Here is a 26,937-nt window from a genome sequence, read left to right as displayed (position 1 = left end):
ACACTTGGTATATAGTGAATAGTAAATAGCATACAACACTTCCATGAGGTATTCCTAACTTTACCTTTACACTTAATAACTTCACCCAGTTGAGAACCACATATATTGTTCTATCTCCTAGGAAGTTGTCAATCCAATCACAGAGCTGGTCCAATATTTCATAAGCCTTTTTTTTTTTTCCCCCCCCACAGAGTAACTGTGTTCAGTAGTACAGTGGTACTGAATGCATCCCAGAACTCAAGGAATAAGTTTTCAATCTAAGCACTATTACTGTGCAAGGTGGCACAATTATTAATCACACTAGGGAGGTTGTCAGTTCAAATCCCTATCCAAATTCCTGGAAATGGCTTAAGGCAAATGCACTATCTCTAATGACATCATCATCAATGGGATGTGAAAACCTAACCCTTTCTTCCTTCCCTCCCCCCCCCCCCCCCCCCCCCCCCCCCCACTGTCCACTTAAAAAAAAAAAAGGACATTTTCATTATTATGAACAGTACTGTGACCACATTATTGTAGCCAAGATATATGAAACAATTTACACACACTAAAGTAGTACAATGTTATATGCGTAGTGGCTCTGCAAATAATGACAAAATTGAAAGAATGTATGAAGAGTCAAATGAAATTATTCAGTTTATTAAGTGAGACAAAAATTTGATTGTAATGTGAAACTGGAATTTGGTAGTCGAGAAAAAGGAAGAAAAGCAAAATTTTATCATTGGTAACACTTGGCACACACATCATGAAAGAAGGTTGTATGTGTGACATAGACCAGGTGACAGTGGAAGCTTTCAGACAGGTTCCATAATGGGGTAAAATAGAGATTTTGTAAACAGACTCTAAACCCCAAAACATTACCAGAGGCATATGTGTACTCTGAGCATACATTATGGGATATGAACTTCAGTTAAAACTGAAGAAAAGTATAAAATTAAGGAGATGGGATGTGGAGAAATTGAAATAATCAAATGTGATGAGAGTTTCAAACAGAACATGAGGCAGCAGTTGACTGAAGTGGGGGAAGAGAATATGGTACAAGATGAATGAGTAGCCTCCAGAGGTGAAATAGTTAAGGCAGCAGAGGATCAAATAGGGAAAAAGTCCAAGCCCAGTATAATCCTTGGATAACACAAGAGTAATTGATTCTAGAGAAGGAAAGTTGCTACTCACCATATAGTGGAGATGCTGAGTCGCGATAGGCACAACAAAAAGATTCACACAATTATAGCTGTTGACCATTAAGGCCTTTGTCAGCAGTAGGCACACATACACACACACACTCTCACAAACGCAACTTGCACACATGTCTACAGTCTCAGGGAACTGAAACCACAATGAGATTGCAGATGTGTGTGCAAGTTGTGTTTGTATGAGTGTGTGTTCGTGTGTATATATGTGTGTCTACTGCCGACAAAGGCCTTAATGGCTGAAAGCTATAATTGTGTGAATCTTTTTGTTGTGCCTATCACGACTCAGCATCTCCGCTATATGGTGAATAGCAACTTTCCTTCTCTAGTATTGTTACATTCCATCCTGGATTTTCCATTGTTTGAGATATTGATTCTAAGAGATGAAAGGGGAAAATATAAAAATGTCACAAATGAAACAAACCAAAGAAAATAGACATCTAAAAATTGATATTGACTGGAAGTGCAGAACTTAAAAAACTGGAATGGCTGGAGGAGAAATACAAAACTGTAGAAATATAGATCACTGTGGGAAAGATAGGTGCCGCCTATAGGAAAATTAAAGAAAACCTCTGGAGAAAAGAGAAGCACCTGTATTAATATTAAGAATGCAGACAGGAAGTCAGTATTGAGCAAAGAAGTGGAGGTTGAAAAGTGGAAGTATATGGAAAGGCTATACAGGCAAAATGTACACAATACTACAGAAAGGAAAGAGGAAGTAGATGAAAATTAGATGGGAAAGATGATGCTGTGAGAGGAGTACAAGGAATTTGACAGATCACTGAAAGATCAATCAAAACAAGGCCCCTGGAGTAGACAACATTGCTTCAGACTTATTGAGATGCTTAGGAGAGCAGATCATGATGAGACTAATCCACCTGGTGCACAAGATAAACAATACAGGCAAAATATCCCCACACCAAGAAGAATGTAATAATTCCAATTTGAAAGAGGTCAGGTATTAAATGGTGTGAATATTATTGAACCATCATTTAATAAATCATGCCTGTAAAATACTGACATGAATCATATGCAGAAGAATAGGAAAATTGGTAGAAGCATCCCCCCCTTTTGGAAGATCAGTTTGGGTTCCAGAAAGGCAGAATTGAACCTTCCTTTGCTACCTGCTGTGTTTTTTCTCAAGAGGCTCCATCATCTGCCTAATGTCAGAGTCTTCAGTGGCATCAGCAGCTTGTAGCTGTTCATGAATAGTGGCCAGTTTCCCTCATGTCCACATATAACAAGCAAAGTCTGTATCCATTTCTTGTTATGCATATCTATTTAATATTATGAATGAATGTACTAACCCAGGGAGTCAGACACTAAGTGAAAAGCTGTGACCAAACTGTCGCAACAATAGATTGCAATATGTGATTGTTGCACTGCAGACAATACAAAGCTACAGTTCTAAAATTATGGCCAGCAAAGAGTGAAGATAAATAAATAATAAAAAAGTGATGTTGCCGATGATAGTAACACTAAATATTTTCACAAGAATAAGAGCACAAGCCACTATATGAGTATCGACACTGAGCACAGTCATGCTGCACACAGGTAGACAATCTAATATGAACCAGTCCTCAATCTTAAAGACAAATGCTTTCAAGAGATCATAGTTCATTTCCTTTGCCAACCTTTCACTTCATATTAACTTTCTTATAAGTGCATTAGAAAACTTACCTTGTGTTTCATCATGGTCAATATCTGGTTCGAGTAATACGTGAAACAAAAAATTTTACGGCTAGCCTGTTATTGATCTGAAGAGTCAATAACTTTCATGTTTGTCACAAAATTTGTCTTGTTGGGTTCTTACCCCCTCTCCATACAAGTACCTCATGTATAAACATTGGTATAAGATAGTGCAACTTTTCCTTCCCTGCACAATACCTACTCTTAATATTTATGCTAATGAAAAGTTCTTGGTGGAATATACTTAATGGAAAAAGTTAAGTGTAACCAACCTACCACATAGTTGAGGTATTGATTGGGCAATAGACACATCTCTCTCTCTCTCTCTCTATCTCTATCTCTCTCTCAAATCAAACAAAAAAACACACACACACACCTGCATGCCTGCTGACTACATCATCCTGCTGACCTCATTGTACTATTTTTAGAGTGAGGACGTTTGTATCAGGAGAAGTGGTCTATGGGAGAAAGGAGACACAAAGTGGGAAAGGGGTTAGAGGGGAAAGGTGACTGATGGCTGAAAGGTAGATGCATCAAGTGAAGAGAATAGGAATGCAGTTTTTGTGAACTTGCTCTGCTGCTGGCAGGGGAGGTTACATGTGGCACACAATGACGGGGGAGACAGAACAGAGGAGGGGGAACCTGTAGAGAGAGCAACATAACTTAGAGAAGCTGGTATTGTGAGAGTGGGATCCAGATGGAATAGCTCATGCAGTAGCCATTGAAATTGAGCATGTTGAGCTCAGCAACATGTTCTATTACTTGGTAGCCAACTCTGCTCCTGCCACAGGTTGTCATTGGCTTTTCATTTGGGTCGACAGCAAGGTCAGATTCTATGGAAGAGACTTTTCAATTTGGAAGGGGTGTCAGTAATCAAAATAGATGTATTGTTGATCGTTAGTGGGCTTGATATAGACAGAGATTTGTTAGAACCATTAGAGAGATGGAGGTCACTATCTAGGAAGGCAGCAGCTTGGGCTGATGAGAACTAGGAGATTTACATATAAGAGACAGTGTTGAAGCTGTGGAGAAATGAAGGTAGAGTACCTATGCCCTGGATCCAGATTGTAAAGATGTCATCCACAAACCTGAACCAAGCAAGGGGGTTTGATATGGCTTCTGTTCTTTCTTCTAAATGACTGTGTTGGTGTAGGAGGGTGCCGTGTGGACACTCATGGTCATGCCATGGATTTGTTTTTAAATCCTCCCCTCAGAGAAGACCTAGTTATCCGTTTACCAGGTGTGTAAGGTGTGATGTTGTGGGTTTGGAGTCAGTAGAACATTGAGAGAGGTAGTGTTTGACTGTAACAAGGCTAGAGACATTGGGATGTTGCTTTATAGAGACATAGTGTCAACATTGACAAGTAGTGATCCAGGTGGTAATGATGTTGACGTGGTTGAGAGACAGTGAAGGAAGTGAGTTGTGTCTTTGATAGGGGCTCCTAGGTTGTGGCTAATGGTTTGGAAGTGATGATCAACCTGAGTCGAGGTCCTTTCTATTGGAGCACATGAAGCAGCTACAGTGGGACTTCAAGGATGGTGAGGTTTGTGGCTGGAAGAAGCTTTGTTTATGTGGAGTAGCTGGTATGAGGAATAAATAAATTTGAGCATGGGCTTGTGGTTGTGCTAGACGTCTAGGATGGATCACTGTGGAAGAGTCAAATAATTATTAGATACATAAATTGAATAATCACTGCAATTTATCATGACAGTGGTGAAGTCTGTAGGGAGGGTGATCAATTTGGGGTCTGTCTTGAGGTTTTGGAGAGCCATTCTGTTCAATGAAGAGTTAGTGTTATTAGGAGAAAAGTAGAGTTGGAGGTAAGGAAGTCCTGTCATTGGAGTGGGAGGTTATTTGGGAATGGGGAAAGTCGCAGTTTAGTGAGGTATGAGATGGGAGAGGCAATGTTCCATGTTGGTTTTTGGCCAAAGGGGTTAGTAGCAAAAAGTGTGTTCATTTTAAAGTATCAAGAAGAGGAGTGTAGATCTTTGGCAAGCCCAGAATTAGTGTTTTTTGATGTGGGGTTAAAGATGAGGCCTTTGGAGAGGACTGAAACTCCTTTGGCATTGAGGTTTTTGAAACATATGTTGACAGCTGAGTTTTGTTGGTTGATCGCAGTTCACTAGGGGAGGACAGGTATTGAATGACAGCAGTGCTCAGAGGGAAAGTAGGATGCCAGTAAATTGGAAAGGTTTCAGTTTGGGAGATGGGGTGTACTTAACTGGAGTTCTATAGTAACAGCATTTTGCAGAGGGAGCAAGGTGGTTCACAGATCCCTCTGCCATGGTGATGTGTTCCTCTAGCATTGTGGTTGTGAGGGATGGGGATTGATAGAATTCAAAGATTTGGAAGTCACGATGAAAGGAGGGGTAATATCCAGAGAAGGGAATTTTTATGGTTAGGCCATTGGGAAGGTGGAGAGGAGATTTCATGGTTTGGACAAAAAACAGTATGTGGGCGTCAGTTTAGCTAGGAATAGAGGTGATATTCTGAACTTACGTAGGTAGATGGAGTAGGGATCCTTGCAGGATGGGAAGTCGCTATAGGGAAAGGAATATAAATTATTACAGAAAGTGATACATATGATACAGAATATGAAACTGAGTGATGTGTGCTGAAAGGAAAAGAGATAAAAGAAGAATAAACATATAAAATTGAGGTGGAGGAGGGTGAGGAGTTACACCTCGTTAACAAACCTTGGTTCACCTGGCCCAGGTGATAGTGCCTTGTGAGGGTCCCTTGCCAGGGAAACGGTGAAGACCTCAATGGCAGTGAAGGTGATGATGAAGATCATCAGAATGGCAGAACTGGTGGAAGAGACAGGCTTTTGTGCAAAAGCACAAGACTGTAGCGTCTGTTCCCACAGTGGGCAGCTACAAAAGGCATCTGTCCCACTGTTAGTGGTGGCCGCACTTATAATTCTAAGCTAAATGCTTGAATTTTTATCGTGGAATAGTTCAACTACCTTTCCCCAAACTAAACTTTAACCTAAGACATCATGGTAAATTTCAAAAGGAAAACTACTCCAGGAAGTAACCAATCTTCCATCGCTATTCATGGCAGTGCAACTAGGCCTTTGAATTCTGTAGAGCGTAGAACATCATGTAAGGAAGAGTCAGAGCTTTCTAGTACTTCTTCAAAGATAAGACCCAAGAAAAAACACCTACTGGGAACTCTAAACATCAACACAATTATGAAAGTTGGAAAACTAAAACACCTAATGGACACTCTCCATCAACGCAACATACCGGTACTTATATTAGCACTTCATGAAACAAGGTACCTGGATGAAAATGCATTTGAGTCAGGTGGATACAGGATCTACAAATGAAAATCAGCCATTAAAAATTCCCATAATACGACTATATTAGGGACAGCATTTATGGTCAAACAGCAACTTACGGAATCAATAACTAATTTTAGAACTAATTTCATATCTGATATTCAAGACAGGCAATAAACATTACACCATTATAAATGCACATGCATTTATCAACCAACATAACAGAACAAATGTTGACAAAGTGGAAGATTTTTGGGAAATGCTAGAACACGAAACATCCAAATTACCAAAAGAGCATATCAAAATTTTAGTGGGCGACTTTAATGCACAAGCTGGCAAAGAAATAAAATTTAAATCAATAGTTGGAGATTATCCAGCAAATGAAAGAACCAACAGAAACGGGGAAAGACTCATAGATTTTTGTAAACAATTTAACCTAAAGCTAATGTCGACATTTTTCAGGAATCTTGCAAGAAAGAAAAAAAAGGGCGATCACCTAATCCAAATCAAGGCGAATATCAGTTGGACCATGTGGCAATAACAACTTGAACTACAGGGAATTCTTGGATGTCAGAGTGAGGAAGGGCCTAAACATAGATTCATACCATAATCTAACTGAACTAAAGACCATGTTCCAACCAAACAAACTTAAATCAAAACCAAGAATATTTCCAACAGTAAACACTAAATTTCTCATGCAAAATCAGGACAGATTCTGTGATATACTAAACACAAGAAAAATGGATGATTGGGAAGAAATTAAAGAAACAATGCTAGAGTCAGTTAAGGAAATGGGACAACCACGAAGAATACCAAGACACGAGCCTGTGCGATGAAGCAATAGACAATTGACTAAAGGCATGGAAAAAATGGAACAGTAATAAGATACATGAATACTGGGAAGATTTTAAAAAAGAAAGGAAAAAGACAGCAAAAATCATCAGATCAATGAAAAGAAAATATGACAAAGACAGATTAGAAGAAATGGATTCAGACTTCAAAAGGAACAACACTAGAGACTTCTATAACACTTTCAAAGAAGTTTTAACAGGATTCCAGTCGCCAAGTTTACATTTTAAAGATAAAAATGGAAAAATGGTTTTAAGCAATAAAGAGAACTGCCAAATTTTAGCTGAATATTTTGAAAATGTATAAAATTGTGAAGAGCCCAATGACAGATTACAATTTCAAAAACCACAACATGAAAAATTCACCACCAGAACCATCTACAGTAGAAGAAATTATTATCAAAGCATTGAAGAAAAAAAAAAGCACCAGGAGAGTATGGGATAGTAGCAGAAATGTGGAAACTAGGGGGCTTATCCACCTGGCAGAAAATTCACAAATATACAATAGGAATCATAACTAGTGACAGGAAACAAGCACTGATCCATCTTCTCCATAGAAAAGGAGATAAAACAGACACCAACAACTACAGGGGTATATTTTTGTTACCAGTAACATACAAAATACTGTCTAAAGCACTTTTAAATAGAATAGAGGAACAAGCAGGACCTAATACAGGAGATTATCAAGCAGGATTTAGAAAAGGTAGATCATGTGCCGAACAGATTCTTAATTTAAAAACAATTTTGAGAGTGAGAGCTATACAAAGTAAAAATACAGTAGTTACTTTTGTAGACTTCAAGAAGGCATACGACTCTAGACAAACACTATTCCAGATACTTTATGAATCAGGGATAGGCGAAAACACAAGACGACTTGTTGAACAAATTCTTACAAATACAACATCAAGATTCTTAAGTTTCAAGGCAAAATTTCTGAACCATTCAAAATAAAAACAGGAATTCGACAAGGAGATGGACTGTCCCCAATTCTCTTCAACTTGGGCTTAGATAAAATACTAAGAAAAATTCTAGGTCCTGAGAAAAACAATGAAAAAAGTTGGATTAAAAGGATAAATGAAGATTTATACAAAAATACAGAAAAGATCACAGATACAATGAGGAAGCAGTGGCTAAAATGTTATGGACATTTAAAAAGACTGGAAGAAACACAGATTATAAAGAAAATTTGTAATTACGTTAGTAAGCTGAAAAGAGCTGTAGGATGGATAGAAGCAGTAAAGAAAGATGCCAACAAAATAGGTGTTACAGAAGAAATAATACACCACATGAATCACTTCAGGCTACTGATAGAAAACGCAAACTATGAAGAAGATGAGCCAAAACCTCGACCCAAGAGAGTGTGGAGAGATGTGGAGAGAGCAGTTGGAGAGAAAATGAAGAAGTACTGGGAAGAAAGGAAGAAAAACAAACACCATAAGTCATAAGTTTTATGCAGTCCATAGCTGGCCACATAAAAAAAAAAGAGGTGGAAATAGAAAAATAAATACATGACATGGGTGGAGATGGATCTGTGGAACACAATTTGAGTGTTTGGAAAATGAATATGCAAAAGTAATTTACACTGTTGTGTGTCATGGGAATATATATTTGCTTATGAATGTTGTTATGTTTGTGCGTGTGTGTGGGGGGGGGGATCCAGAATATAGGTGCCATGCTTTGACACTGACTGGTGAAAACTGCACTTGGCCATAGTACTGTGGGGCCACTCATGTAAGTGGACAGCTGGTTAGTACCCATGTTTGTTCAAATACTGTACAGTAGTAGCCTTGGGTTTGGTGTACAATGTCACTGTTTTACTGCTTCTGTGGTGGTTCTGCCAGTGATGTCAAAGAATATTGTTATGAAAAGTGAAGTCATGATAGTTGATATTTCTTTTTACAAAAGTAGTCTGGAGGTAAGTAAGTTTTTTGTGATACCGTTAAGTAATGACTAATTTGCTTCAGTAATCTGTAGCGATGATGTACACCGTCTCTTGTTATACTGAATGTGAGTTTCACAATATCTTTCTTAATGATGCTGCTTTATTGTTTATTTCATTTTAATACCAAGCAGGAAACAAGGATGTGTATTTTAGATGCACCTTACAAATATTTAGTGAGTGGTACAGTGCAAAAAACCAGTCTTTAATCAAAAACAATTAGTGATTGATATAAACATCTCAACATTCACTTGCATTCATACTTGTTTCTCTCACACTGTGTAATTATTTTAATTTGCTTAAGTTATATGAGTGATAAAAATGTAAAAAAAAATACATTACTTGAAATAATTATTAGTTAAAGTGTTTGAAGACTTGGAGAATAATGCTTATGTGTTTTGTTTTTGGTGATTTTTATCTATGTCTTTGTAGAGAAATTAAAGGGGTCAGTGGAAGAAAGTGCTAAACCACAAGAGCACATTTTGAGTTGCTACATGTTATAGTTATGTCTGATTAAATTATGACAAGAGCCTGAATACGGTAAGATTGAACAAATGATACAGCAGACAGCTCTCTGTAGCTATACATATTCAAAAACTTGTTCCCAGCATGTACTTCACTTGAAAACACAGCTTACATTGAGGTGACAAAAGGTGTGGGATAGTGATACACACATATGCAAATGGCAGTAGTATTATGTACACAAGGTATAAAAGGGCAGTGTGTTGGCGGAAATGTTATTGGTACTCAGGTGATTCACGTGAAAAAGTATCCATCATGATTATGGCTACACGACAGGAGTTAACAGAATGGTATTTGGAGTTAGACACAAAGAACATTCCATTTCAGAAATCATTTGGGAATTCAGTAGTCTGATATCCAAAGTGTCAAGAGTGCACCTAGAATACCAAATTTTGGCATTACCTCTCACCATGGACAATGCAGTGGCCAATGGCCTTAACTTAAGAACCGAGAGCAGAGGCGTTTGTGTGTAGTAGTCAGTGCTAACAGACAAGCAACACTGCATGAAATAACCACAGAAATCAATGTGGGACATGCGACAGACATATCCATGAGGACAGTGCAGGAAATTTGGTGTTAATTAGCTATGGCAGCAGGCAACCAACATAAGTGCCTTTGCTGACAACATGGCATGACCTGCAGCACCTATCCTGAGCTTGTGACCATATCAGTTGGACCCTAGATGACTGGAAAACCATGGCATGGTCAGATGATTCATGGCTTCAGTTGGTAAAAGCTGATGGCAGGGTTTCAGTGTCGTGCAGACTCCAGGATCCTACGGACCCACGTTGTCAACAAGGCACTGTGCAAGCTGGTGTGGCTCCACTGTGGTGTGAGCTGTGTTTACATGGAATGATCTCAATACTCTGGTCCAGCTTAACTGATCATTGACTGGAAATGGTTATGTTCAGCTATTTGGAGACCATTTGCAGCCATTCATGAACTTCATGTTCACAAACAAGGATGGAGTTGTTACTGGGCCACAGTTGTTCACAGTTAGTTTGAAGAACATTCTGGACAATTTGACCTAATGATTTAGCCACCCAGATTGTCTAATATGAATCCCACCGAACATTAATGGGACATAATCAACAGGTCAGTTTGTGCATAAAGTCCTGCACAGGCAACACTTTCGCAACTGTGGACAGCTGTAGAGGCAGCATGGCTCAGTATTTCTGCAGGAGACTTCCAACTTATTGATGCCACGCCATGTCAAGTTAATACACTACACCTGGCAAAAGGAGATCCAACATCATATCGGGACATGTCCCATGACTTTTGTCACCTCAGTGTATAGTGTGATCAGACTAATCCTCACTAAAATCAGACTAATCCTCACTAAACTGAGGGCTAATACTTTCTTCCGCCACTCTTTAATTTTAGTTTAGAGTTAAAGTTTTATTTTTATTTGTTACAACACATTTAAAACTTCTCACAGACATGGATCTTCACATTCTCATGATCATCAGCATGGTCACAAACATAGTCATGCAGCAGGTTTCCACAGTCATTCACATAATGCTAACATGGAAGGCAAGTAAATATTCAAGATTTTTTGATTGAATGTTTTATCTTTAAGATTATTTTAAGCCCCTCTGTCTAAACTGTGGTTTTTCAGTTCAGTGCTGATGATTGCTTCATACGAAATTTAGTTTTAATAACCTCTAAATTAGCAATTCACGTAATTTAGGAAATTCTTTTCTTTTTTATGTGAGATCTTACAGAGAGTGAAGACTGTAGTTTCATTTTTAAAAAGTCTTCACTCACAAAATGAAGTTCTTGTAGGAGTTAAATTGTAGATGGAGAGAAGTACATGCTAGTAGACCCTCCCTGGTGTTCCTGCTTAACTCATATGCATTGCAATTACTTGAGTAAATAAAATCTGCCTGGATATGTTTCTAGCTGTTCATAGATGCAACATGGCACCTACTATTTGAAACATAAAATTACATTGAATGTCATTCATCATGGGAAAGTTTCAGCTTGTAGCTTATTAATGAAGGCAAAGAAGATTTTTTTTTTATGAGTCCTCTACCAGAGTTACAGCAAATGGAATGTGGACATGATACTGTTTGTTATCTGATTTCATTAATAGAAAGATTAGAAGCGCTATTTGTGCTAAGTCTTCTGCCAGTTGAGCTGCAGTGAGAACACAGACCAGGAAAACTATGTAGAGCAGTTTTATTGGGAAGTACATAAACCAAAATACTCCTCCTTTGGAGAAAAGTTTATCAGTACAATAGTTTGAGAAAGTTCATGATTAGCACCGATTTTTCCCAAGTCCAAACTTGGGCTGAAGGCCATAATGATGAAACATTCAATGTTAATATTCACCTGAAAGTAGAACAAAATAATGCTGTGAAGGTTGATGTTCCTGGTTGTCTCCGATGCAGAGGCCAAGTCCTAGTGATGGTCAAGGCTGACACTGGCAGCTCCCTCAGTCCATGGCAGCTGGTGTGGCATGGCGTCATATGTAGCAAAGGTCCTGATCAAGATTCTGATTGAAGAGCTGTGGACACACCCGGCATCCGGCCCAGAGCTCGGCAGAAGATGCCTCAGAGCAGCTTTTCACTGTCCTATTTACCCAGGCTTCACACAGTTACTAGAGGAACTATATGCGATCATATTGATATGGAGGCAAACAGGTCTGTGGGGCTAGTGACCTCTGGTGGTCTGTTGGCTTGGGCAGCTTGCTGTCTCCTGATGTAACATCTTTGAGGCTTGGCCACTGGTACACTATTGCTGTGAGAAGGGTTGCCAGTTTGTAGTGTGTAAGGCCCATATACAGTGTTTTGATAATGTGTGATTTCAGTTTAAACCCCGCCCAATCAAAATATCTATTTTTCAGGGGGCTGTTGCCCCTTACATATTTGGAAAAGTTTGCTCCTCTTTGATTTAAAATAATTCAATAAGGATAAATCTGTATAGTTACGTGGTGGGTGCGTGGCAGTGATTAAATACTCTGGAATTACACTAAATTAATTTGGCTTTGCATCCCCTCAATACCATATTCTCTTTACATTATACTGTTTGTTGATGTGTTGCAAGTATAGCACAAATGTAGCTGAGAGATACTGAACAAGATAACACACTGCACCACAGACAGGTGTATGATGAACAGTGATGGGGCAGGGATACTTCATTAAATTTATAGTCATCATGCCATAGGTCAGTGTGTACGCATCATGAAACATACTATGGTGCCAGTAATGAGGATGCACTACCCCAGTGGAGTGAGCCAATTCCAGCAAGACCACACACTGGTTTGCTTAGCAGTTGAATCGTTCAGCGTTGGTTTTCACAATAGGCTGCCACTGATGTGATCGACTAGCCTGATCAAGTGCCAGACTTGAACCCCATTGAAAAATGTATGGGCCAAAATGAAGCATCACATGAAATTATACCAGCCACCACCACCTGACCAACTGTGGGACATAGAGTTGGACACAGCATGACTGCAGCACTGGTGGCGGCACCAGGTCGACACCCACAGGTGTCTCCCCTGTGGAGACAAACATGCTGCTAGAGGCGACATCTGCAAATATGACAGTGGGGTTGCTGCATGCTGAATCTGTAAACAAAAAGGGGAAGGGGGTGGCAGAATCTCCCGAGCAGATTGGCCGACACTGGTTTGATAATGTCACTGTCCTGAAACTCTGTGGCAACGTAGTCCCATAATGCAGAAGGGACAGGACAAGCATAAAAAAACTTGGGAGTATCTTTCAGTACCACATGGGCCTTGAACCCTTGGGCCCTGCGTAAACTACCATGGAACAGAGAACTGTACTTGTCATGTTATGCATTAATATTGGCCAGAAACTCACATCAATTTGTAACAACTTACTGTGAATTGACAACCCCAAAAGGTCAAAGCTATCCATGCCAAAACTGTTGATAGACTTGTGAGAGCACAACATATGAAATAACACTGTTTTGGTAACACCACAGAATGTCACGGGTAAACTGCACACTCCAGGCACTGCCTAGGCTGTCCATTGTATGCTGACAAAGATTTATGATGCCCACATGAGTAAGAAGTAAATGTCTTCAGATTAGTGAAGCAGCTTAAATCACTTGGTAAAGGCAAGTCTTCTGGTCCAGATAGTATACCAGTTATGTTCCTTTCAAAGTAAGCAGATAGCACCATACTTAGTATATCTATATAACTGCTTGCTTGACAGAAGATCTTGGCCTGAAGACTGGGAAGTTGCACGAGCCAGACCAGCTCTCAAGAAAGGCAATATAAGTAATCTGATGAATTACATAACTGTATCACTTACATCAAGTTGCAGTAGGATTTTGCAACACATACGGTGCCCAGACATTTTGAAACACCTTGAGATAATGGTCTGTTGCACATAGTCAGCACAGATTCAAAAAGTATCTTTCTCATGAAATGCAATAGCTCTTTATTTGCTATCAACAAGGAATGTCAAATTGAGTCCATATTTCTTGATTTCTAGAAGGCTTTTAATACCATTCCTCACAAGAGACCTCCAATAAAATTGCGTGTGTATAGAGCATCATTTCAGTTGTGCAGCTGGATTCATGATTTCCTCTGAGAAAAGTCACAGTATGTATTCATTGAAAAAAACAGAAGTGATATGTGGTGTTTCGCAAGGAAATGTTACCAGTCCTCTGCTGTCTCTAACCTGTATAAATGATTTAGGAGACAATCTGAGCAGCCCTCTTAGATTGTCTGCAGGTGACACTGTCATTTACTATCTGGTAAAATCATCAGAAGATCAAAACCAATTGCAAAATGACTTAGACATGATATCTGTATGGTGCAAAAAGTGGCAATTGACTCTGAATAAGGTAAATGCTTTAAATTTGAATTACAGAAACTCAAAGGCTATCAATTCAACTAAATACCTAGGAATCCTTTAAATTTTGATTACACAATAAATCACACAAACTTAAAGGCTAGCAGTTCAACTGAAAAATTAGAAATTACAATTACGAACAACTTATTTTGGAACTATCACATAGATAATGTTATGGGGGAGGCAAACCAAAGATGGCATTTTATTGATAGAACACTTACCGTAAAAGATGGAACAGTTCCACTAAAAAGACTGCTTACACTATGCTTGTCTGTCCTCTGGTAGAGTATTGCTGTCCAATTTGGGATTCTTACCAGATAGAATTGACAGAGCACATCAAAAAAATCCAAAGAAGGGTGGCTTGTTTTGTGCTATCATGTAATAAGGGAGAATATCACACATTTAATAAGTGAGTTTGGGTGGCAATCATTAAAACAAAGGCATTTTTTGTTGCAACAAGATCTTTTCATGAAATTTCAATCACCAACTTTCTCCTCTGAATGCAAAAACACTTTTACGGCTGCCAGTCTACATAGGGAAAAATAATCATTGTAATAAAATAAGGGGAAATCAGAGTTTGTACATGAAGATTTCAGTGTACATTTTTCCCACATGTTGTTAGAGAGTGGAACGGTAGAGAAATAGTCTGTAGGTGGTTTGAGGAACCCTCTGTTAGGCATTTAAGTGTGAATTGCACAGTAATTAGGTAGATGTAGAACACATGATTAAGGCTAACATCTGTATATTATACCAGATTATTAGCTTGATCCGCCGAACCCACTGGTTAGCTTAGAAAGCAATCTCTCAAGTCGTGAAATGATTAACATCATATAACAATAGACAAAATGGCATTAATATGCATACTTACATGCTAAATATCAGTGGAGAACTATGCAGACTCTTGTATCACAATGACAAAATCTGAAAGTCTATTAAGGGACTCTGGAGAAGATAATGGTTAGGGATGATTAATTCAGTTATCACTGCACATCGCTTATGAAAATGTGGGAACCATGCACCAGTCACTGATCTGCTATCATCTGCAATGATGTTATCTTCCACTGGTGGTATATGCTACCACATGGCATGTTACATTTATCCTGTATAATGCATCTGCAAGTAGGGTACAAAATTTCAGGATCGGAAGGACTGTGAGATTTCACATGCAAAAATCAGGAGACAAACAACAGATTCTTCTTTTTATGGGATACTGGATGTACATTTTTTGCATCTTGTGATACAATTTGGAACCAGACTCCATTTGGTGTTCTTGTGGTCTTCAGTCCGAAGACTGGTTTGATGCAGCTCTCCATGCTAGTCTATCCTGTGCAAGCCTCTTCACTTCCGAGTAACTACTGCAACCTACATCCTTCTGAATCTGCTTAGTGTATTCATCTCTTGGTCTCCCTGTACGATTTTTACCTCCCAACCCCTATGCTTCCCTCCAGTATTAAATTGGTGATCCCTTGATGTCTCAGAAAGAGTCCTACCAATGGATCCCTTCTTCTAGTCAGGTTGTGCCAAAAATTTCTTTTCTCCCTAGTTCTATTCAGTACTTCCTCATTAGTTACATTATCTACCCATCTAATCTTTAGCACTCTTCTGTAGCACGACATTTAGAAAGCTTCTATTCTATTCTTGTCTAAACTGTTTATCATCTATGTTTCACTTCCATACATGGCTACACTACATAAAAATACTTGCAAAAAAGACTTCCTTACACTTAATTCTACATTCAGTGTTAACAGATTTCTCTTCTTTAGAAATGCTTTTCTTCCCATTGCCAGTCTACCTTTTATATCCACTCTACTTTGACCATCATCAGGTATTTTGCTGCTCAAATAGCAAATCTCATCTACTACTTTAAGTGTTTCATTTCCTAATCTAATTCCCTCAGCGTCCCCTGATTTAATTCAACTACAGTCCATTATCCTTGTTTTGCTTTTGCTGATGTTCATTTTGTATCCTCGTTTCAAGACACTGTCGATTCCATTCAACTGCCCTTCCAAGTCCTTTGCTGTCTCTGACAGAATTACAATGTCATCAGCAAACCTCAGAGTTTTTGTTTCTTCTCCCCGGACTTAAATTCCTATCCCAATTTTTTCTTTTGTTTCCTTTACTGCTTGCTCTGTATATAGATTGAATAACATTGGGGACACGCTACAACTTTGTCTCGATCTCTTTTCAACCACTGCTTCCCTTTCATGCCCCTCAACTCTTATAACTGCCATCTGGTTTCTGTACAAATTGTAAATAGCCTTTCGCTCCCTGTATTTCACCCCTGCTACTTTCAGAATTTGGAAGGGAATATTCCAGTCAACATTGTCAAAAGCTGTCTCTAAGTCTACAAATGCTAGAAACATAGGTTTACCTTTCCTCGTCCTATCTTCTGTGAAAAGTTGTAGGCTCAGTATTGCCTCACTTGTTCCTACATTTCTATGGAATCCAAACTGATTTTCCCCAAAGTCAGCTTCTACCAGTTTTTCCATTCTTCTATAAAGAATTTGTGTTAGTATTTTGCAGTCGTGACTTATTAAACTGATAGTTCAGTAATTTTCACACCAGTCAGTACCTGCTTTCTTTGGAATTGGAATTATTATATTCTTCTTGAAGTCTGAGGGTATTGCGTTTGTCTCATACATCTTGCTCACCAGAAGGAAGAATTTGTCATGGCTAGCTCTCCCAAGGCTATCAGTAGTCCTAATGGAATGTTGTCTACTCAAGGGGCCTTGTTTCGACGTAGGACTTCCAGTGCTCTGTCAAATTTTTCATGCAGCATCATATCTCCCATCTCATCTTCATGTATGTGCTCTTCAGTTTCGATAATAGGGCCCTATACCATTTGGTATAGAATGTAAAGCAAAAAAGATTGTATTAAATATTTTTAGTAAAATTTGGTTTGATGGAATTAGCTTGACATGGGGCAGAAGCTAAATAAGATTTCTCCTCCTGAATCCTCTCAAGAATTCTGCATGTCTGACTATCTATCATACTAGTGTAAGTTCAAAATCCAAACTTCAAATGAGTATTAACAATGATTATTGACATCAGCACACACAAAAAAAGTTAAATATCCAGCTTCTACAAATTGCCTTTCAGAGAGGAAGGAGAGAGAAAGAAAACAGATAAAGATGGATATGTAGGAAATATTGCACAAAGTCTTCATCTGAAGTTTTTAATACAAAAAAACAAATTTAAAATTTATTGAAGCAACCAAATTTGTTAACAGAACAGACAATATTTAATGTTGTAATCTTTACTGTTGAATGAGTACAGTACTAATTTCTGATATTAAACAGTTGATTGTTTTTCTGGTAGCAACAAGATAAACAATGACTGTAAAGCGAGATATGCCACCAGTTCACTGAAATTAAATGCAGTATTATCTGCAAATGAGGTGTAGTGATGAAATAAAGCTAAATTTGCATTAAAATTAAACCAAATGAAACTGTGGAGATGCATTTGTTAATTCCAGAATTCCCAAAATATCTACAGCAGTTACAAATAATCTTTCACACTGTTTGGTATTGATTATTTTTAAACCTTCCAATTGTAAACTATGATGATCCTTTTTTCCACCCATCAGTTTTCTGAACTGTTTGATGCAGTCAGTCCCAATTTCCTCTCCTGTACTAATCTCTTAATTGCAGACTAGCACTTAGACTCATGTCATATACCATATAAAATAATGTTTTGTAATTATAGTATCTCAACTCACAAACCACAATCTAAACGGATATTAATGAAATTTCAGTCTCAATAAAAATTTTCAGGATATCTGACAGCATTGTCAATATCTAAACTTCTCCAACATTTCAGTTACCACTGCAAATGGCCTTCCTCAGGATGTTTTGCTTATTGAGTAAGTAAGTAAATCTTTCAGCGTATGTGACTGCATTGCCAATACGTAAAATTCTCTGATGTTACAGCCATTTGCAACAGTGACCAAAACTTCGGAGAATTTTATATTTTGACAATGAGTCACATACCCTTAAAAAAATTACTGACAGTGACAATGGCTGTAAAAGGCTATACATACAGTGAAATTTCAGTTGTCACCAGTGAATGATTCATCAACAACTGCAAAGTGTATGGCTGTAAAATCACTGCTTTACTTTCAAATGGTATTCATTCAGAGCTGACATGTGAGCATTACCAGTGTAGGAGAGTTGGTCATAACATTTCAATATGAAAATATTGTTACAATAAAAAAAAAAAAAAAAAAAACTAACTCCTGAAATACACAGTATTCATGTATTTCAGTTTTAATAGGTCCATATTCCTTCAAGCAGCAATGGGATATTCCATAAATGTTATTGTTATGGTATTGGAACAGACACAAGAATACATTATCGTTTGGGTCTCTGCTCATCAATGTTGATGCCTCATCTCTCTATACTAACATCTGTCATGTCCATGTCCATCTACCACATCATTCCTCATACACTTAACAAACTACATCCCTAAGCATTACTACTTCTCCTTTTAAGGAAAGATTAAAATAAAAAATTCACGCCACAGCCCTAGGTACCTAAATGGCAGTCTATGTGAACCTATTTATAGGCGATATGGAGTATATCTTCCTAGACACTGAAAATTCCAAACCGCTTGATAGGTTCAGGTTCATTGTGATATCTTCATGATATGTACCGAGGGCCAAGACACTCTATTCTCATTTCTCTACAGCCTCAGCAACTTCTCTCCCATATACTTCACCTTGTCATCCACAGCCACAGCCCAGCCCTCTGCCTTTCCAGTGACTCCATACAAACTTCTGCCAGCGTCAAGTCCACTAACCATCAATGGCACTTGCATTACTATAGCTTCCATTTCCTGCACACTAAAACCTCTTTCCCAAACAGTTGGCCACCCATGGATGCTGCATCTGAGAAGTCACTTGCCCAGAATGATAAAGCTCTTACTATGCCTTTCACATACAGTTAATACCTCCCAGATCTAACATGCAGACAGATTTCCCCTACATCATTGTATGATCCCAGTGAACCAACTGCAAAGGAGCACTGCCTCCCCTCAACATCCAGTACCACCCAGATAGGAATAATGTGATGGTATCCTTCACTGGAATTCAATTGTTTTTCAGTGTGCTCAGAAAAGTGGAACATTGTATTCACAATCCTTTCCACCCCTCTGAAATTGATATTCCACCATCTACTCAGTTTATGAAATGCCCTTTCCATCCTTACACCAAATCTACTACCAAGTCCTTGAAACATAGGTCATATCCCTGTGGAAGATCCATGTGCAAGAGCTGTTACGGACAGGGTCATACAAGGAAGCTTTAACTTTAGGTGGACAACTATCTGTCCTCTGAATGAGTGGCTACTGCCAGCCTGTGGCCAAGAGGCAAAAGATACTGCTGAGCGTGACATGTTCAACTTCAAAGGCTGCTTCACAATATGTATTGTCTGGTTCCTGCTCCCACAACACCAGCCTATTTGAGCTATGTGGATTGGAATAGATCTGACAACTCATCCTCCAATCCCATAATCCCTCCTCTGTCTCTGCTAGTTCCTGCCTCACACCCATCTCCAATCCTGACCTGTGACCTGAACTTCACAAATCCTGCACCCACACCCTCCTCTCTATAGTCTCCATATTCCTCTGTTCTGTTTTCACACCCAATCCACTTCTTCACATCACTGTGTGCCACATACAACTCCCTTTGCTTGGAGCCAGAAAAAGCTCATCTGTGCCTTATTCCTATCCTGTGTGCCTGCTGCCACATCCTTCCAGTGATAGTCACCTTTCCCCAACCCAGCCAACATCAAGTGCTGGCACAGTGTAGTCAGCCAGGACGTTGTAGTTGTCCACGATTATGTACACTGAAGTGCCAAAGAAACTGGTACAGGTATGCATATTCAAATACAGAGATATGTAAACAGGCAGAACATGGCTCTGCGGTCGGCAATGCCTACATAAGACAACAAGTGTCTGGCACAGTTTTTAGATCTGTTACTGCTGCTACAATGGCAGGTTATCAAGATTTAAGTGTGTTTGAATGTGGTGTTATAGTCAGTGGACAAGCAATGGGACACTGCATCTCCGAGGTAGCGATGAAGTGGGGATTTTTCTGTATGACCATTTCAAAAGTGTGCCATGAATATCAGGAATGCAATAAAACATCAAATCTCCAACATTGCTATGGCCAGAAAAAGGTCCTGCAAGAAAAGGATCAATGACGACTGAAGAGAATCATTCAATGTGACAAAAGTGCAACCCTTCTGCATATTGCTGCAGATTTCAATGCTGGGTTGTCAACAAGTGTCAGCATGCGAACCATACAACAAAACACTGTCAATATGGACTTTAGCAGCCAAAGGCCCACTCGTGCGCATGACACAAAGCTTTATGCCTTGCCTGGGCCTGTTACCATTGACATTGGACTGTTGATGACTGGAGACATGTTGCTTGGTTTCATTTCAAATTGTATCAAGTTGATGGATGTGTACAGGTATGGAGACAACCTCATGAATCCATGGACTCTGCATGTCAGCAGGGGACTTTTCAAGCTGGTGAAGGCTCTGTAATAGTGTGGGGCATGTGTCGTTGGAGTGATATGGGACCAATGATACGTCCAGATAGAGCTCTGACAAGTGACATGTAAGTAAGCATCCTGTCTGGCCACCTGCATCGATTCATGTCCTTTGGACAATTCCATCAGGACAATGCGACACCCCACATGTCCAGAATTGCTACAGTGTGGCTCCAGGACACTCTTCTGAATATAAACAGTTCCACTGGCCACCAAACTCCCCAGACATGAACATTGTTGAGCATATCTGTGATGCCTTGCAACGTGCTATTCAGAAGAGATCTTCATGCCCTCGTACTCTTACAGATTTAGGGGGCAGCCCTGCAGGATTCATGGTGTCAATAAACTACAGCACTACTACAGAAATTAGTCGAGTCCATGCAATGTCGCGTTGTGGCAGTTCTGTGTGCTTGCAGAGGCCCTAAACAGTATCAGGCAGGTGCGCCAGTTTCTTTGGCTCTTCAGTGTATATTCTATTAGCTGTGAGGAAGGATTTGTCCAAAAACCAGCAATGTTCTGGTTTCTCAATATTATCCTAGCCTCTGTGCCTAGAGAATCCCCCCTGCCTCTCACCTTGCCACACCCATCCATCCACACACACACACACACACACACACACACACACACACACACACACGCACACAATGAGTAGCATGCCACAATAGTTAAGGCAGTGAAATCACATTTCAGAGGAACAAGAGTCTGATCATCATAATTATGTTTTCTGTGGGTTCTGTAAATTGATTTAGGTAAATTTTGGGATGGTGCCTGTGCATGACAGCATTGATTATTTCCCCTGCCCCGTCCAGCCCAAGCTCATCATTGGTGGAGAATTAAACCCAAGTATTCCTTCCTGGATGTAAGAGAGACACAGACATGTCTGAAAGAATAGATATCATTTTTGATTCAGTGGCCATATGTATAAATGACAGAACAGTTACTCAGATGTCAGCCACAATTGGGCATTGAAATAATCCATTGGCAATAAGGGAAAATTTGTGCTGGGAATCCACTGTACTTGAGTGTTTGTCTTAACTGCTTTGGCTACCCCAATACGCTTTCCGTCAAGGCTAAATTCTCAACTTCTTGCACATACGTGTGTAGTGTGTGTAGGATAATGGGCAGGGATACTTCATATTCAGTGTATGACAAGTTGAGAATTTAGGTTGAACAGAAAGTGCGGTCAGACAGCCAAAGTGATTACGATGACCACTCGCATAAAGTGGGAATCTGGGTTCGAGTCTCATTCACCACAAATATCCACTTGGCAACATTGGTTTTGTTTCAGTGCCCAATTGCGCCTGAGGTCTTAGTTTCTCTTATGTCACATATATATAATGTCCACTGAATCAAAAATGGTGTCTGTTCTTTCAGGCATGTCCAAAAGAACAGACACCACACATACAGATTCCTTCCTTGTTGCTCATCCCCTCCTCCCTTCTTTCCCTCCACACAATGCCAATATGATAATATCGCATCTAGGCTGGTTAACATGTACTCATTTTTCTCCTGGTGAAAATAATCCACAGTTCAAAAATCTAGGGAACCACATATTTTGCAGAGCTGTGAGGTGTTTAGTGTGTTGAGTTGCTGAACAATTGTTACATGAATAGCACATATACTTTAAAAAAATTCATATGACTCTCAAATTTCTTCATTATACAAATAAGGATATGTCTTTAGCTGGCATGTAAACTGCTCAAAAAAATCTTTGCACCATTTTCAAATCTGTGAACTTAAGTGGGCTTAGGGTCACAGCATGCCAGGAATAAAAACAAAACAATAATCAAAATAAAGGCAGGTTGTTCGAAAGTGTGTATCTGTGAAAACCAGAATCCACTAATGGTTAACACACAGTGTCACATTTCTCCAGCCCATGCTGTCGACAAGGTGGTTGATAAATTGCTGCTCAAGCCGTCACACTCTTTGGGCATAGTGTGCCAGTGCATTATTTTCTTGGAGCACAGACCAATCAATGAAAGGTTGACTGATTTTGGACAGTGGGTTGGAGGATACTCTCTCTATACTGCATAACCCTTGAGTTACACTCAATAGTGATGAGAAGCAGTGACATCTGTACATTGATTTGTCCTAAAACATGATCTACCTCCATACAATTTTACAATGATCATTAGGTGTCAGACAAATCATATACTTATCATAAAACTTTGAACATAGCTGCTAAGGTTCAGTGACTGTGTCAGAATTATACGAGGGCTATCCACAAAGTACATTACATTTTGGAATTAAAAATAAATAAAGTATGGAAATTTTTTTTATTATATACAGATGAAAGCCACACTTCAATATTACTTTTCTACATAGTTTCCATTTAAATTAAGGCACTTATTGTAGCGATAGCTGAGCTTGGAAATTCCTTCATCGTAAAATTCGGCCGCCTTCTTGAAGCTGTGCGTCGTCATCAAAACACTGCATAGCCAACCACTTCTTCATTGCTGTGAATAAGTGGAAGTCACTCGGTGCCAGGTTGGGACTGTACGGCAGATGAGGAAACAACTCCCACTTAAAAGATTCGAGAACTTCACGAGTGGCATTTGCCGTGTGGGCCCGGGTGTTGTCGTGAATCAGCAAGATCTTTGAGCCCAACTTTCCCCTGCGCTTGTTTTGTATTGCTCTTCTGAGGTTGTGCAGAGTTTGGCAATACCTTTGAGAGTTTATTGTAGTGCCTCTTTCCAGGAAATCCACAAAAATCGTATTTCTACCGGGTTACTGATTAACCACGTGGTTGAAGGCGCAGGCGGCCGAATTTTACGACGAATGAATTTCCAAGCTTATCCATCGCTACGATAAGTGCCTTAATTTAAATGGCAACTATGTAGAAAAGTAGTATTTAAGTGTGGCTTTCATCTGTATATAATAATAAAATTTCCAATACTTTATTTATTTTTAATTCCAAAACGTAATGTACTTTGTGGATAGCCCTCGTATTAGAACAAATAAGCCCTCAGTCACAAATATTAAGTCAAATTGACCAGGTTTTGATGTTACTATGAGCGCCGTCTTCAGAATGTTGGTGCAAACCTCTTTCTGTAGCAGTTTATTTGGATGCTTTGTTGTTGGGTACCATATCTAATGTGTCCACAAGTTTATAGTTATTTGCTGATTTTTGTTTTCAGGAGTTTTCCTCCACATAATGGCTGATACACTTGGTAGTGTTGGAGTGATTGTTTCTTCTCTGCTAATACAGCAGTTTGGTTGGTACATAGCAGACCCAATCTGTTCCATGTTTATTGCAGTGCTAATTTTTCTTAGTATAATTCCACTTCTCAAGCACTCAGCGTATGTGTTATTGCTGCGCAGCCCTGTCAAAGAGGGTGACAAACTGCTGGCAGCTCTGCAGCAGGTATGGTATAAGCTATAAAGCATTATAAATATTTATAATATTTAGATAATTTAATTTGAATTTTATCTAATTATTGTTATTGTGAATAGAATGCACCGAACCTCGCACTTTCATGGTGTATTTGGATGCGAAGTTGACATGAAAATTAAATTGTTAATAACTTTCAGATTTAATATTCATCTTGTTACTGTATTTTGTAGTGTCATATGTGTTTCTTGTCTTACATGTTTTCCTTGTTTGCGGGGGAAAGAGGCTCTTTTACCAAACATTTAGGATTTTGTCAGGGTTTTACTGTACTGTCAGTGTGAATATTTTGATGCTCAACATGCATAGTCCCTCCTCTTGTGGCTAAACACATTGCTCTTTTAAATCTATATCTGTACTCTGTAGCCACCATACAGTCCATGGCAGGGATGTATATTGTACCAGTATCATTTCTTCCCTTACTTTTCCATTTGATAATAGTAAACAGAAAGAAAGACTTTATGAGGAAATTTAGAAAACAGGAAATCAGTAAGCACTGGACAACTAACATGTTCACAGAGACAACCTATAGTTTTTTCCACTGAACCTAGCTGATTCTTGTTGACAATATTGTGCAGAGTTCTGTGCATACAGAAAAATATTATTCATTATGTTGGTAGCTATTGAATTAATATAGAGACATTGATCAGGTTTATAGTCAAAGGCATACTGTAAATGTTTATGTCCATAAAATGTACTTTGTGTAGGTTACTGCCATTGATGGTGTACAGACTATAAGGAAACAACACTTCTGGCAACATTCCTCAGACACCAACGTTGGAACATTGCACATTCAAGCTGCTCCAGATGCCAGTGAGCAGAACATCATACAGGAGGCAAGTACAGTACAGTAAGGGACTATATTTACTGTATGTGGTGTTTACAATGTTACAGACAAACTGATTGAAATTTTCACAGGCTTGTTCCATACTGAAAGAAACAGGAATCCATCACTTTTGTGTCCAAGTTGAGAAAGAAGAATTCTTTGCCCATATGGCTGGGCTGAGCTGGCAAATAAAAGATCCAGTCCCTGCTTTTGGAGGAAATAAAGATGTCCTATTCCTGGTCAAGGCTGTGTGATAGAAGAGACTGACACATATCGTTATAGTGCCATTATAGTTTACCCATGGCACTAGATGATGTTGACATTAACTCTGAGAAAAGTGTGGTTATTCTTGAAATAATTTCACCAACTTACTTCTGCAAAAAGGACTGCAGTGTATTAGTGATGTAATCCATTATGTTAAAATTCCATTACAATCAAATTTTAGGCATTTTGTTTATATTGAAAATGCCAAATACATAAGCTGTATTGTCCAATAGATTTATCAGATTAGGGTAAAAAGTAAATCTTTTTGAATCTGTATTCAAACATGTCCTGTTTTGATAAATTTGTAATTTAGATTTTTTACTAGTCGTAATATTTATTTGCAACATTGTGAAGCTTCATGATTACTACAAGAAGTAAGGAATTAATGTTACATGTCAGAAATTTTTCTGTACCTGAGTATTAAGTACTTACACCTAAGTATGTTTTGTTTATGTGACTGCAACGAACTACCTATGCAACTGGAATAATAACTTGAATCAAAAATGGAGTTACTAATATTTGATCTCCTTTCCTCTCCCTGGAAATTGCTGACCCTGCTTTACAATATGAAAGTAATGTCTTACATTTGATTTCTATAGATATATGTCTTGGAGTGTACTAAAAAATCAGGGAGTGAAGTTGGTTGTACAGATACCAGCAGCAGAATAATACATCACTTTTATTCAGTATCGTACAAATGTGAACCATATAAACACATATAGAAAGACAAGTATTATGCCATTTCAAACAAGCAACAGCAGTCTGCTAGTCTAGAAATAGTAGCTAATAGTCTTAAATTAAATGAAAATTTATATGTAATATTCCATAGCGTTCAGTTGGATAAAAGGTTAAAATCAAATCAGCATAAAGAATAACTATTGTAGGAGCACAGCTTAGCATGTTTTACACTTGAAAATATCTCTCATTATTCTGACTTGGAGATTTAGGGGTTTGTGTATTTTGCATACTTCAGTTTCCTGCTGACTTGTAGGATTATCTTCTGAAGCACTGCAGATAAATTAATAAATAAATATACACATATCAAAAAATATTTTGCATCACCTTGCTTCTGAGAGTTCCGGAACCTGTACAGAAAATTGGAATAGAGATCAACATAAACATCATTTCCACCCTTTTTATTGCTCATGAAAACCACACATTGCATGTTGTACCACCATATAGTGAGATCTTCAAAGGTGGTGGTCCAGACTGCTGTATACTCCGGTACTTCTGATACCCAGTAGCACATCCTCTTGCATTGATGCATGCCTATATTCATCGTGGCCTACTACCCACAAGTTCATCAAGGCACTGTTGGCCAGATTGTCCCACTCCTCAATGGCAATTTGGCGTAGATCCCTCAAAGTGGCAGATCCCTTAAAGTCGTTGGTGAGTCATGTTGTCCATAAACAGCTCTTTTCAATCTATCCCAAGTATGTTCGATAGGGTTCATGTCTAGTTGAAGGCATATGCGACACTCATCAGTGAAGGGAATGTGATGCCAATCCTGAGTGATCCATACGGCATGTTGCTGGGCCCATCAGAACCGCACTGCATGGTGTCGAGGTTGCAAAGATGGACCTCCCCATGGACATCGAGAGTGAAGTT

General features: G+C 38.9%; 1 protein-coding gene across 1 annotated transcript in view; it reads left to right on the top strand.

Moving 5' to 3' along the window:
• LOC126480793 (zinc transporter 5-like) overlaps nucleotides 1-25,837 on the top strand; it is a 258,821-nt gene extending 232,984 nt beyond the window's left edge. The window contains exons 11-14 of the mRNA XM_050104106.1: nucleotides 10,911-11,005; nucleotides 23,989-24,215; nucleotides 24,947-25,075; nucleotides 25,158-25,837. Of these exons, the coding sequence (XP_049960063.1) occupies nucleotides 10,911-11,005; nucleotides 23,989-24,215; nucleotides 24,947-25,075; nucleotides 25,158-25,319 (613 nt within the window). The 3' untranslated portion in view covers nucleotides 25,320-25,837. The remainder of the gene's footprint in view (nucleotides 1-10,910; nucleotides 11,006-23,988; nucleotides 24,216-24,946; nucleotides 25,076-25,157) is intronic.
• Nucleotides 25,838-26,937: the final 1,100 nt, after the last annotated feature.

Source organism: Schistocerca serialis, chromosome 5 (genome assembly GCF_023864345.2).
Source record: "Schistocerca serialis cubense isolate TAMUIC-IGC-003099 chromosome 5, iqSchSeri2.2, whole genome shotgun sequence".
Taxonomy (NCBI): domain Eukaryota; kingdom Metazoa; phylum Arthropoda; class Insecta; order Orthoptera; family Acrididae; genus Schistocerca; species Schistocerca serialis.
This window is presented reverse-complemented; position numbering and strand designations above follow the sequence as displayed.